The 14,478-nt window shown below is 29.8% G+C and overlaps 1 protein-coding gene across 2 annotated transcripts in view; it reads right to left on the bottom strand.

Moving 5' to 3' along the window:
* The window catches only part of Prosap (SH3 and multiple ankyrin repeat domains prosap), an 85,531-nt gene that overhangs the window by 3,850 nt on the left and 67,203 nt on the right, over positions 1–14,478 (bottom strand). The window contains exons 2-11 of one of the 2 annotated variants that reach the window (XM_040713409.2): positions 12,382–12,907; positions 8,109–8,126; positions 3,674–3,799; positions 2,269–2,449; positions 1,889–2,211; positions 1,279–1,540; positions 846–1,214; positions 577–777; positions 284–494; positions 11–212 (exon numbers count right to left, since the gene is read on the bottom strand). In XM_040713409.2, coding sequence (XP_040569343.1) covers positions 11–212; positions 284–494; positions 577–777; positions 846–1,214; positions 1,279–1,540; positions 1,889–2,211; positions 2,269–2,449; positions 3,674–3,799; positions 8,109–8,126; positions 12,382–12,642 — 2,154 coding nt within the window. In that variant the 5' untranslated portion in view covers positions 12,643–12,907. The remainder of the gene's footprint in view (positions 1–10; positions 213–283; positions 495–576; positions 778–845; positions 1,215–1,278; positions 1,541–1,888; positions 2,212–2,268; positions 2,450–3,673; positions 3,800–8,108; positions 8,127–12,381; positions 12,908–14,478) is intronic. The other variant, XM_040713410.2, reaches the window with a different exon arrangement.

Here is a 14,478-nt window from a genome sequence, read left to right as displayed (position 1 = left end):
ACATCCTTACAGCTATAAGAAAGTCCCCCTTTTTAATGCCTGCCATATCAGCAACACCCTCAGGATCTACGTCGTCCATATATTGTAATCCTGGACATTTCTCAGAAGGAATTATTTCCATTAATGGGGATGCAGCCTTAGCCCCTCGCAAAACAAAACCAAAACCTTTCTTCCCTTTATGAAGAATCGCTGTTCGAGGTTCTAAGCCCATACTGATTTTGAACAAACAAAAAGTAGCGTGAACATTTTTTTCAAAGTAAGAAACTTTAATCATACTACTCACAATCTATTATTTAAAAATTGATAGGGCCTATTTTCTCTAAGCTCTCTCCTTCCCAAGACTCTAGATCCAGGTGCTGGAGTAGACGTAATGGGAGGTGAATGAACAGCATCGGGATTCCTTAAACGAACTTCTTGAGCACAACTTGCAGGAAAGTAACCAGATTGACCTCTAATCATTCCTTCTAAGCGTCCATCATCAGTAGAACCAGTCACTAAATAATGCATTTGAATGATAGTATATAAACAGCTAGCTGATGAATAATAAGTCAGGCATATTAAGACCAAATTGTCTACCTTGTATAATATCTCCAGCATTTATTTTGAGAGATCCTTCTTCTGAAGAAACATAGGTCTCTACACAAACGACGTGCATTCCAGAGTGTAAAACAGTGGCCTTTGGAGGTTCAGATGTTGGAGTTGCAGCACTTCCAGATGAACCAGATTGAGATGAAGTTCCTACGCCTGAACTCAATGAAACTGAGTCACATCTTGGATCTAAAGAGATAATATTATACAATTATTAATTAATTAATGTGACTGATGATGTTGTAATAATTTAATACCATTGGCCATAGAGGCAGCAAGAGTGGAAGCTGAATCTAGTTGCTCGTCTTCTACTTCATGGTTGTTTTCTTGATGCTGAACAGAAGAAGCTCCTGAACCCGTAGATGTCGTTTCTGAAACAGAGGATCCACCTGAAGAGAATGGAGGTAAGGATCTATCAGAGGGAGATGGCGATGGAGGTTTATTATTCATGCTGCCAGTACGGAGTGAATTGACTAAAGGAGACTCCATTCGAGGTTGATAAGGTAATGTTGACATAGTGGTTGTATTGGTTTGGCACATAGACGCATCTGAGGCAGTTCGGGAAAGAGTTGAAGATGCAGAAGTTCTACGCCGAGGGTTAAATTTTGGAGCGTTTTTGAAAGGAACTGCGTTATAGATATGTACATAAAATTATAAATAGTTGTATAAGCATTACTGTGTATGCAGTACCTATATCTTCTGCTTTGTGATTCCGAATAATCTCAGCAAGCTCAAGATTTCCTGCGATAACTGCCACTTGATATGGAGTTTGCCCCGCAAAATTAAGAGCCTCTGTTTCGCAGCCTCGAAAGAGGAGTATTCTAGCACACGATTCTTGATTATTAACTGCACAAACGTGAAGAGGTGTATTTCCACTAGCATTTCGAGCATTTATGTCCGCGCTGTAAAATAATAAATGCTCTAAATGCTGAATTAGTCCATTGCGGCATGCCTGAAATATACAAAAATGCCATGACTACCAAAAAACAAATATTTTTTTTAATATTTATAATATGAAGGATTGATAGAAATAGATCCCTCATGAATTAAAATCCCATCAAATACTACAGGAAACAGATTTATACATATCTATTTATCCGGTGGTTGTAGAACGTATATCCCTATATATTATTATCAAGAAAAGACAAAAAGATAATTTGGTATTGAATCATTAATTGAGAGCTAAACCAAAGGTTAAGCAAAGAAACGATGTATGTACCTAATATAATGACTGTGTACTACATAACTATAAATATGTAGCTACATTGATTTGATGGATGGATGGATGAAATTGACTTACATGATGAACCTCATGCCATTCCTGACGATCTTGTACTCCGACCATGGCATGATCATGAAGTAGCATTTCTACCAAATTGACATCTGATGAGGAGGCCACAGCATGATACAGAGGCGTGAGTCCCCTCCCGTCTTTATAATTTGGTGAAGCCCCAAGATCCAGAAGTGTTTTGACTGATTCACTATTATTTTTCGTAACGGCTCGATGAAGAGCTGTTGTTCCATCCTTTGTACGAAAATCCAGAATAGCTCCTCCATTGATTAACGCAATGATCAATCTGGAAGTTTTTCCTTTGATACCTGCAGCTAAGCATAGTGGAGTCTCTGAAAATTTAGAAATACGTTATTATATTTATAAAGAGAAGTTAATTTCTTGAGTACCTCCGCTGTCATGACAATGAAAATTAGGATCCAATCCTTTGGTAAGCATCTTATTGACTTTCTCAATATTAGAGGAGTTGATGTAATCAACTATTTTCTTATGATTAGCACGGGAGTTAATAGTTTTTAATTGCTTTTCATCCATTTGGAGCATTTTGTACACTCGTCTCTTGTATTTGAGCTAGAAATGAAAAAGGAAAAATCGGCTCGTTTAATGATTTTATTTAATGATGATGAACTTATTTAATATTATCTGTCTGTACATAGAAACACACATGCATCAGGGGAGTCCGCAGGATTATATATATATACATTTTTTTTTTTTTTTTTTTTTTGGGGCTTGGTTCTTTGATTTTTTTTTTCAAAATCCGTAGCTATTAACAAAATTAAATTTTTTCAAAAAAAATTATAAATTTAATTTCCAATATTAATGTATTTGTGAATTTTTAAAAAAAATCTATAGCTGTTCACAAAAAATTTAATTTTTTGGAAAGAAATTTCAAATATTATTTTTTTTTATAAAAAAGGATTTAAAAATCTATCGGTGTTTCCAAAAATAAAAAATTTTGGAAAAAAATGTCAAATATTTAATTTTTAAGGAAAAAACAATAGCTATTTTATAAAAATTTAATTTTTATATAAAAAAATTCTAAAATTCAATTTCAGATGTGAAATTTTTTGAAAAATTTTTTTACCCCTATTTTTTCATCCTGAGCAAAAAAAGTTTCTAATAAAAGTCAAAATTCCTTAGTTTGAGGGGGGGAGGGGGCGTTAGCAAAAAAAGGAATGTTGATGATGCTAATGAAAGAAACATATCACGTCGATATCTTTATTATACCACGCAACCTTTCATCCAAAAAGAAACAGAAAAAAACCCCGTAATCATCTGGTAGTTAGCCAAATAAGTTAATCATACCAACCACTATTTATATCTTATATACTCGCGGACTATCAATGTCATTATTTCTTCACCATTTTTAAAATGAATGGCATATAATTAAAATCTACGTGGCATTTTATTCAATACTGTATTATAATATTGCTAAGTAATATTTGATTAAAATAGTAGTTATGATTAGTTATTATATTATTTCTATGAAGAAATTTCGGCAATTTATTCATAGAAATAATAAATGGGTAATATATGTATTATATATTTATATAAACAACAAGAGATCCACAAGAAATTGTTTTCCTGTTCTTATGGAAGCGGAGCATATGTAAAGAATAACTTATTACTTTATTTATTTGTTAAAACGAATACATTATGAAATAGCCATCACGTATCAAGGGAGGAGAGGGAATCGATAGCTAACAACAAAATATATAGGGTATTTTGTTGTTAGCGAAGTAACTAAAATTACTATTACCAAAATAAATAATCGAACTTAATTATGTGATTTACCTCCAAATAGCCAACAGAACCTTGAAATGGATACTCGGAAAGTCGACGTTCTTCATCGAGAAATTTGCCGGCTTTCCCATTGGATGGAGGATAAAAGAGTCCGTAGTTGAAGCTCTCTTGAAGTTCCTATGAATATAAAACAAGAATTAAATACAAGAATATTATCTATGCTTTGATAACGTAGGTGGTACATAAAATGTAAACAGAAACGAAATAGGGGTGGGTCATAATAATAAACGTCATAAGTATATATAGGTAATAAATTAATAGTTTAAGTACACATTATTGTGGTGAAATATAAGCTAATAGTTTGGCCATACTAGCCATACAAACTTGGAGATCATGATTACGGATGTGAAATTTGTTGAAATCCTTTGTAAGCATGGATTTTAAGAACAGTAAATCTTGGTAAACTAAGGGCGTGGTTTTTTAATTTTTTTTTCAAAAATTTTTAAAATATTAAAACTTTTTTCCTAAAAAATAGAAAAATTAAATTACCAATATTTTTTTTGAATTTAGTTTTATAAATTCATAGCTATTTTCAAAAAATTCTAAAATTCTAATTCTAAAATTACATTTTTGAAATTTTCACCCCCAAATAAATTTTTTTCTCAACAGCTGTGGATTTTTGATTTCCCCCAAAAAAAAAGGTTATTCTGGAAAGCTGGGAATTTATAATTCTTTAAATTGTCAGGATGACTCCCGTCTACGTTTCTTTATTTCTTCCATACCGACGGAATATATTTTATACATCACTTCAAAAACTTTGAGAACCACTGATTTATAGAATAAATAGTATTGCGTGTAAAAAGGGATGTCTATACTAAAAAAGGATTAGATGAATAGATACATAGGTATGTATAAGCCAATTATAGTATCCTATATTTGAAGTATAGGATATATTCATTACATATGAATGATACTTGATATTCTCAGGCGTCATTATTAATATACCTCGTCCAATTTCTTCTCCATATCTAGTAGTGTTCGCTTTCGGTATGGAAATCCTGGACCGGTCTGAGACCTTCATATTTTTATTTGGATCAAATTAGTTTGGTCCAAAAAAAAAGCTGGATATGGACTGATCTCATATAGAAATTCGGTCTAGTTCGGTCCCAAAAAATTCGGTCTAGACCAATTTTACAGATTAATTCTTTATAACATGACATCATATGTTTTTTTTCAAATCACGTTAGACCCGACCGAACCAAAAAAAAAAAAAATTGTTGCTGGACCGAGTCTCAACACTAATATCTACCTATTCTTACAATTTGAAATGATAACAATATGTCTAATAATCTAAAAAAAAGCTAATAATAAGAGGAATAGAGATGGAACAATACCGATTGAAGCAGTGATACTTGGTTTATACAATGTCTTTGCTCTACTCTAATCTAGAATAGAAGATAATAATTATATACTTGTATATAAGATCTATTCAGTATTTGTTACTTACTGTAAAGAAATGAAAATTGAAAAAGAGGGAGAAAAAAAAGTTCAAGTCTTGCTTTGCTATATTTGATATTAAAGAGAATGACTTTGCAGGCTTCATTTTGCAGATTTTTATTTTCATTATTATCAGTTCAACACACCAACATGATAGAGCAAATTCAATACTAATATTACCACAACAATCAAATTATAATAATGATAAAAACCTACATACTCATCACACTCTTCATCTCTACTCACAAGAATAACACTAATAATATATTAATTATATATGTATATAAAATATATTGATATATTTTACCTTAATGTACATTGTTTTTTATCTTATTTTACATATAGGTATATGTCTCAACTTTTGGAATTTTCATATATGAATCTAAATGTTTGTACTAGAACAGAATATACAAAGGGAGGGAGAGAGCAAATAACTATGGGGAACATGGTCCACAAGAGATTCCTGTTTAGGGAACCAAAATCATGATTAAAAGACCAAGAAAAGTCACGAAAAGGGCAAAAAATTCCAAAACAGAAACCCTTCTAGCAGACGAGGAGGTGTGGCACATTCCAACAGAACAGAGGGCTGTGTTTCTGCAAGTTTCAAGTCTCTGCCTTCCTTATTTAAATATATTACTTTATGATATATGATAAACACTCAGTTCATGAAGTTCCCACATAAAAATGTCCTATTTTATTACAAATTGTAAATTGCAATATATTAAGAGTTTTTATCAGGGGCGTCCGCAGGGGGTGGTCTGGAGGGCTTTTTACTCAAACATTTAAAAAATATATATATATAATTAAATTTTTGAAAAAATTTAATTTTCTGTGAATAGATGTGAAATTTTTCTCTAAAAAATTGAATATTTGAAATTTAATTCAATTTTTCAATTTTTTTCCCCCAAAAATTTAATTATTCTAATTTTCTGTGAATAGTTATAAAATTTAATTTTTGGAATTTTACTCTAATAATTTTAATATTTGAAATTTTACTCTAATAATTTAAATATTTTAAATTTTACTCTAATAATTTAAATATTTTAAATTTTACTCTAATAATTTTAATATTTGAAATTTAATTTTTCAAATATTTAACCAAAAAATATAATTTTTCGTAATCAACAAGGGAATTTCGATTTTTTTCCCCTAAAAAATCTAATTTTTTTTATTTTTATAGAATAGCTTTGGATTTGAGAACTTTTTTTTGTAACGAATTTAATTTTTGTGAACTATGGATTTTTAAAAAAAAAATTCCAAAAAAATTAATTTTTTAATTTTTCTTTTAAATTTTAACCCCCAAAGTCTCCAAGAGACAAAATGCTACTATACTGGTGTTAAAAATATCATTATTATTTTATTGGAAAGTCAGACATTTTAGAAATTCAGAGATTTCATACAAAAACGTCTGGAACGTTGCTGAAAAACGTCATTTCTCAAATATTTAATAGCTTGAGAGATTTGAAAAATAACATTTGAAAATTGAAACTTAGTAAAAATAATTGTACCAGAAAATACTTTGTTACGCAAAACAAAAATATGAGATCTCTTCGACAATGGAACATCCTAATATATACATATGTATATATAGTTCTAAAAGGTCCAGGGATTACAAGACGTTTTGGGTCGGTCTGGAGTGAATGAACCGGAGAGACTATCCATCGGTCTAAACTGAGTGAGTCGATGGACCGCGATCTGCACCGATAAAAAATAGATAAATAAAACTTGTAACCTAACACCCTTTTTAAAATAATATACATGAATTATAATAATTCATTTCACTGCTCTTTCCAAATAGGACATTCATAAGTCTTTGCTGGAGGACGGTTGTATAATTATTTATTTTCTATTTTGTGATCTACATTTTCAGTCTGCGGACCAACACAGGACTGAATTTCCTGACTAACTTTTATTTTTTGGTTCATTTTTTTAGACCAACTGAGTGAGCGATCACGTGATCGACTGAGACCGATAATGGATCTACCCAACACTAGTAGTGTTGTGTCGGCCCTTATTTAGGACCAAAGGACCGCGATCCAGTCCCACTTGTTGGTACTTAATGAAGGTAAAATCGATCCCTCGTGACGTCAATAAGGGATATTTTTTCCTTTTTTTTAAAATTATTCCGTTATATAATATTAAATAATTTTCTATAATTAATATATAAATTATATAACTAAGTAATTATGTAAAATGTGTGTATAATATTGTATTATAATGAAAAAATAAATATTCTTTGCAATAATCTGAATATATATTCTATATATCTTATTTGCCTTAATGGACTATCCATATTTTTATGATTTTTTTTTAAAGGAATGGTTGCAAGGAGTGGCAGTCCTAAGGACCGATAGAACCGATCCTAAGACTGTTCTGGAACGAATAATTAAGGACCAGCACAACACTACTTACAACTAATGAGTAATGACCAATGAGTAATGTGTTCTTTTAAATGAGGATCCATAAAAAAAGAATGAAAAGGGACAAAGAGAGTAGAAATTGCTTCCTCTCCTTGAGCATGGCTCATTAGTCATTAGAGTAAATAGTTAATTTCAATGAGGACACACACAGAGAGATAATACAAAAAATAGGAACAATTATTATGATGAACAAGCTTAAAAAAAGAGATCAAAAATGAAAAAAAAAGAGTAAGGGTTAAAAACATGCATGGAAAGAAGGAATTTACAACAAAACGCTTACTTATAATTAAAATAAGTAAGTATGTACTATCTATGTAGTTACTACTTCATTTAAATATACTTAAAAATATACCTACAAGGATAATAAAGAAATTAAATAAACATGCGGACAATTAAGGAGATATAAATCTACACTACACAGTAGAATAGATGTTCCTAATGTGTGGGAGAGGTTTTAATATTATGTATTCAATGTAATTCAGTATAATTTAAGAGGAAAGAAAGAAAATCTTTATGTATACTATAAATATGGGTATTTATTTAAAGTTTATAAGAAATATGATATTTACCCTATACCAAGCAGAGACCTGGACATGTAAAGAAAGAATGAAGCGTATTATGAGGAAGAGAGAAAGAAAGAGAGAGAAATATGAGAATTAGTTAAGATGTATTAAATAAATAACACAGAGGTGGTGATGTAATACATATTAAATCATCAAATAAAATATTCAATTAATAATTACCCTCCTAAAAAAGAACGACATGAAAGCTTGATCAGGGGGAAAAATGTTTTACTTCATGAAGGACGGTCATGAGAATATTTTTAATTATTTGCATAGCCATAAATCTATATATAGGGCGTCCACAGGGGTTGGGCTGAAAAAAAAACAATTAAGGAAATTTTGCTTTTGAGAATGTAATATTTGAAATTATTTTTCAACAAGTTTATTTTTTAAATTTTTTTCCAACAAATGCTGAATTGCTGTTTATTTAAAAAAAAAATTTAATATATGAAAAAAAAAATTCAAAACATTTAATATTTGAAATTTAATTTTTGTGAATAGTTTTGGATTTTGGCAATTATTTTCTAAAAAAATTAAAAATTGAAATTTGATTTTTGTAAGCAGCTGTAGATTTTTGAAACTGATTTCCAGAAAATTAAATATTTCAAATTTAATTTTTAATCTTTAAAAAAAAGTAAGCATTACGTCCTGTGGACACCCTGGATAGTTTTTATGATGTCAAAAGTAACCTAGGTACACTTCTATAAAATCTTCCAAAACAGGGCCAATATAAACATAAAGTCTTTGTTTTGGTTTATTGTCCATGAGAGAACTAATAAACATACCTACATATATTTGTATGTATACACACAAAACAAAGGTCAAAAAACAGAAAATTAAGAAGAAAACGAAAAAAACATCATAAGAAGAAGTATTAAAAAAATGACCTTCAATTCAACTAGGAACAACCATGATTCTATCTATGTTAAATTTGTAACCAATAGACGAAAAAAAAAAAAAAAAAAATGAAGCCTTTGAATAGAAAAGATGAAAATAATAAATAAAGATAGTTTATAGTTTTATGCCTAAAGCAAAGCATATGTGTACTGTAGGTATATATATATATATACCTACAAAAAATGTAAATTTGTAAGGACATCCGTATAAAGTCAAATGTCACAAAAAAACAAAACATATGTGTGTAGTATATTATCAAAAATAGATGGATATATTTTGTCATATCTGATTCTGATAAATAAAGGATCAGCCCATCAAAATTGAAGAAACCTTTTAACTGACTTGTCTACAGAACGAAAGTTACATTAATTTTAGCCAGAATTATATAGCCTTAAATATACAATGACATAGGGACACTCATTAGTACCTAAAATACGAGGGTCGTTTGAAAAGTCCGAGAGATGATACTACTGGCGTGCAACGAGGTTATGTTTAGTTAGTAGCATTTCCTGGAAGGACACACACCAACTTTCAGAAAGATCGGTTAATTTCTTTCTGTTTGGCAAATTTGAATCGTGGAAATGGAGTGATTTTGCAAAAATGGACGAAAAATATTTTCGTAATTTGATTAAACATTATTTTATGAAAGGCAAAACGCCTCAGGGGACTAAAAAGAGATAAACATTATGGATACAAGTGACGCTGAACGTTCTGGACGCCCTTTTTGAGTTTACTAGTCCATACATCATTGATAAAATCCATGATATGGTGGTGATGGGGTAAAAATATTAGAGGTGCATATTATTTATTGTTATCGGACCGTTTATAAACTGAGCTGCAAGAAAAACGCCCACGATGGGTACACAAAAAAATACCTTTACAATTACAATAATGCACCAGCTCACACCTTAGAAGTTGTGGTTACAAAATCAATCTAAATAATGTTTCGACTCTTTTCACATTCTCCCTATTCTTCATATTCGTTCCCTTCGGACTACTATGTGTTCCACGATTTGAAAAATTTGAATAAGATTTTCTTCAAACGAGGAGGTGATTGGAGAAACGAATGGCTATTTTTTGAACCAATCCTATTATTTGGAAGGGATCAACAAACTAGAGCTGCGTTGGACAAAGTGTTTAAGCCGAAAAGAAGACTATGTTGAAAAATAAAAAAAAATTACCTCAAACAATGAAGTAATTTTTATTTTTGTACGGACTTTTCAAACGACCCTCGTATAAATGTACATATGAAAGTTTCATAATTGTATCTATGCAACGTATCTTTTGTTTTCAAAAGGAGATAGAGAAATACACGAAATTAACTAGTAGTTAGTTCATTTCTCCTCAATTGCCTGACCATTATTCTTCATTTAATAGTGGGAAAATTGTTTACAACTCAAAGGAGATAATTGATAACTGACAAAAGCAACAATTGAGGAGTTGTTGATGATTTGAGAATACCACTGTGAAAATTCAAAGGTTTGTTTCTTAATTGGCCGATAATTACTTCCGTTGAAAAAATTATTGGGACCAGGCCCTCTCCCCCTACAGGGGTTGATTATGTCCCTGATAACAGAAAGATCCCTTTTGTAATTTTCCACTGCCTTAGTTAAAAAACAAACAACACACCAATTAGCGATGGGACGATTCCAAAAAATCCCATTCCAATTCTTTAATATTTTAAATAATAGTTATAAAAATACCATTTTGCTCTCAGGGGCGTCCACAAGATTATATATATATATTTTTTTTTTAATGGGGGGGGGCTTGGTTTTTAGGTTTATTTTTGGAAAATTTCAAATATCTAATTATCCACAAAAAAAATTTCTTTTTTGGAATTTTTTTTTCAAAAACTACAGTTGTTCACAAAAAATAAAAATTCAATTATTAAATTTATTGGGAAAAGGTTCATAAATCCCCAGCTGTTAGCAAAAAAATAATTTTTTTGTAAAAAAAATTAAAGTTAATTTTCTAATATAAATTTTAATGAAAAAAAAAATGCTAAATTTTTTGAAAAAAAAAAAAAAATAAATATTTTAGTAAGAAGCTTAAATTCCTTAATTTGGGGAGGGGGGGGGGAGTTCATCACTTATAAAGGTAGTAAACAGTTTAATACCAGTAATAAATATGAATCAAAAATTCCAAATAAAACATTATTTTGCCAATGCCGACACAAAAAAAAAAAAAAAGAACCACCCGATTCTCTTATACTTTACTCCGATTAATTGTCCCATCACTTACAAAAATGTAAGTTGCACGATTGTTTTGGATATGATACAAATAAAAAAATGAATGGATCATTTAAGCAAAAAAAAAACACTTTAGGTGTAACATATTGCGTGAGTCATTTTAAGTAGGAAATGATATGGTTTATTATTTTTATTGGTATTAAATTACGTATTGCTTCAGTTCATTGCAATGTGTTTCATGATACCTTGCATGCAGGAGCATGACAACCCAACCTAGATTCGAGAATATGTACTAGGCATAGTATATTGGAAATAAGGTAATATTTATAACTTCTTCAAGTGTTTTCTCTTACTTTTCCATGCTGTTTTTTATTTATTTTTTTTACTCACACAAAACAAAAGGAATATATTATTTAAAATCCTTTCCTCCTATGGAATACTCATCCTTGAATGCTAAGCTTCAAGGAACCAATATCAAGGGTGCTCCCCTGTAAATTAAGGGATTTTGCTTTTTACTAGAAAATTTAATATTTAATTTTTTTTTAAATGAATTTAATATTAGAATATTTTTTTCCTGTAAATAGCTATGGATTTTCGAAATTTTTCTACAAAAAATCTAATATTTGAAATTTAAAAAAAAAATTCAATTTATTTCAAAATAGCTAAGAATTTTTAAATTTTTTTCCGAAAAAAATTAATATTTTGTAATTTTTTGGCAACAGCTGTGGGTTTTATAATTTTTTTTTTCTGTAAATAGCTATGGATTTTCGAAATTTTTATACAAAAAATCTAATATTTGAAATTAAAAAAAAAAAAAAATTCAATTTATTTCAAAGTAACTAAGAATTTTTAAATTTTTTTCCGAAAAAAATTATTATTTTATAATTTTTTGCCAACAGCTGTGGGTTTTATAATTTTTTTTTCCAAAAATACTAAATTGCTCTTTATTTTTGAAAAAAATTAATATATGATATTTAATTTTTGAAAATTTTTTCTGAAAAATTTAATTTTTTGTAAGCATTTGTGGATTTAAAAAAAATATTTTAAGAATAGCTATGGATATTTGAATTTAAAAAAAAAAAAAATTCAAACCCCCCTCCATAAATACATATATACTTCTGTGGATGCCCCTGAATATGAATACGTAAGTATGTATGTACCAAAATGTAATGGACAAAAAAAAACGTGCTTACTTTAGGTATGGCTGAAAGACACTGCTGCTTCACATCCCAAATCAACTCATGGTTTTGAAACTGAAGCGTATTCTCTACATTCAAATCCGGGATTCGAATGCGAACTGTGACGAAGGCAGGTTTTGTTCGAGTGGCTGAACCAACCTCAGCTGGAAGTAGACTCCCTCCAGAGCCACCACCGCCTCCCCCTGAGTCATTTGTAATGATGCTACTTCCTCCATCCACACCACTTGAACTAACAGACTCTGTATCTGCATCCATTTCCTTGAAGACGTTAATTTAAAGACCTAGCACCCACCTAGCCCTTATGTAGTCCATATGAAACTATTTCTCTCTCTCGCTCCTTACGAGAGGCCACTACTCATGATGATGACCTTCTTCCGTGGCGTGGAGTCGACGACCAAATCTGTACTGACTCAATGATATTTGGAAATAATTGGAATTGAACTTTAAAGCAGCTTTATCTCCTTTCTCCTACATTTCGGATCCATTGTCTCTCAATCATTTTTAGTTGTGCTCATCGTATCTGCAATGCAATAGGAAGTAAGTAAATATATAGAAGCCATGACAAATTACATATAATCTATAGGTACATGTTTAAACAAATGTATATAAAAATGAAGAAGCAATCAAGTCATGTCATGAAAGATTTAAATTATGCATACTATGATATAATCAAAGCTCGTTAAAGCGATAATAATAATAACTTCCGACTCTGATGGATTTTCGGAAATAAAGTATATAAATATATAAACAACGATTTTCCATGAATTATGACTCAGTGTCAAGGACGATTATTTTTCCATCAAATAACAACATAATATGTAATAATAAATAAATATTTCATCCTTCACACTTTAAATATTTTGACTTACATTTAAATATGTACATTGTACTTTTAGTAAATTGACTTTATTGTAAGTTGTGTAAGTCAGTGACATTTAACTACAAACTAAAGAATATATCCCTTCAAACTAGAATAACTTATTATATGCTGTGACTTGTACAAATTGCAAACAAAAAATGAGCTGAAATATATTAAATGAAGAAATTATAGTTTTTATGATGAAGATAATGCAATAATTTAATGTTCTTTAGATGGTCTATATATTATTTTAGCAGGGGCTACCGCAGAAAGAGGGCTGGATGAGTTCTACGCCCTCCAAATTAAGGAATTTTTGGGTTTTACCACAAAATTTAGTATTGGATTTTTTTTTTTCCAAAAAGTTTAATATTATAAATTTATTTTAGTTTTTAAATTTTTTTTTTTGAAAAATTTAGTTTATGTGAATAGCAATGTATATTAGAAATTTAATTACAAAAAATTTACTTTTGTTAAACAAATATACTTTTTTGAAATTTTATTTACAAAAATTCAATTTTTTGAGAATAGCTATGAATTTTTTAAATTTTTACTTAAAAAAAAAATTTTTTTTTGTATGAACAGCTGTGGAATTTTGAACTTTTTTCCAAAAAAATTGCAAAAACGAAGCACCCCCCCCAATATAGTCCTCCAGACGGCCCTAAAAATTGTAATTTGGTTTATAAATTTCATTAAATTAATAATTGATGAACATGTTGTTGTACATCATAACGTTCACATGTCCACAGTAATATAAATTACTCGTAAACGCATAATAAATACGTAGTTCAGATGAAAATGAAAAGATGGGTAATTAAAATGGCTGATGTTGTAATGAAACAAGGCATTTTGAGACGTACAAATTGTTAGTTATAATACAAGTTAGAACATGTATACCTACGATATATTATATACAATGACCAACAAAGAATCATTGGGGACAAATGGCCTTGATGAGTATGTAATGGGTGACGTAGATACATCATATTTTGTGTGTTAAGTATTATACAGGGGCATCCGCAGGATTGTATATACATATATTAGTGTTGAGACTAGGTCTAGCACCGAATTTTTTTTTCGGTTTGGTCTTAACAAATATTGTATACATATAAGAGACTGCGGAATCAAAATTAATCCGAGTTATCTCTGTTTAAACTTCGTATAACGTCATTGTACTTAAAAATCATATCCTATAATAATTAATTTATCTGTAAAATTGGTCTAGACCGATCTTT

Source organism: Lepeophtheirus salmonis, chromosome 5 (genome assembly GCF_016086655.4).
Source record: "Lepeophtheirus salmonis chromosome 5, UVic_Lsal_1.4, whole genome shotgun sequence".
NCBI classification, from domain to species: Eukaryota; Metazoa; Arthropoda; class Copepoda; order Siphonostomatoida; family Caligidae; genus Lepeophtheirus; species Lepeophtheirus salmonis.
Note: the sequence above shows the minus strand (reverse complement) of the source record. Positions and strands in the feature narration are given on the sequence as shown.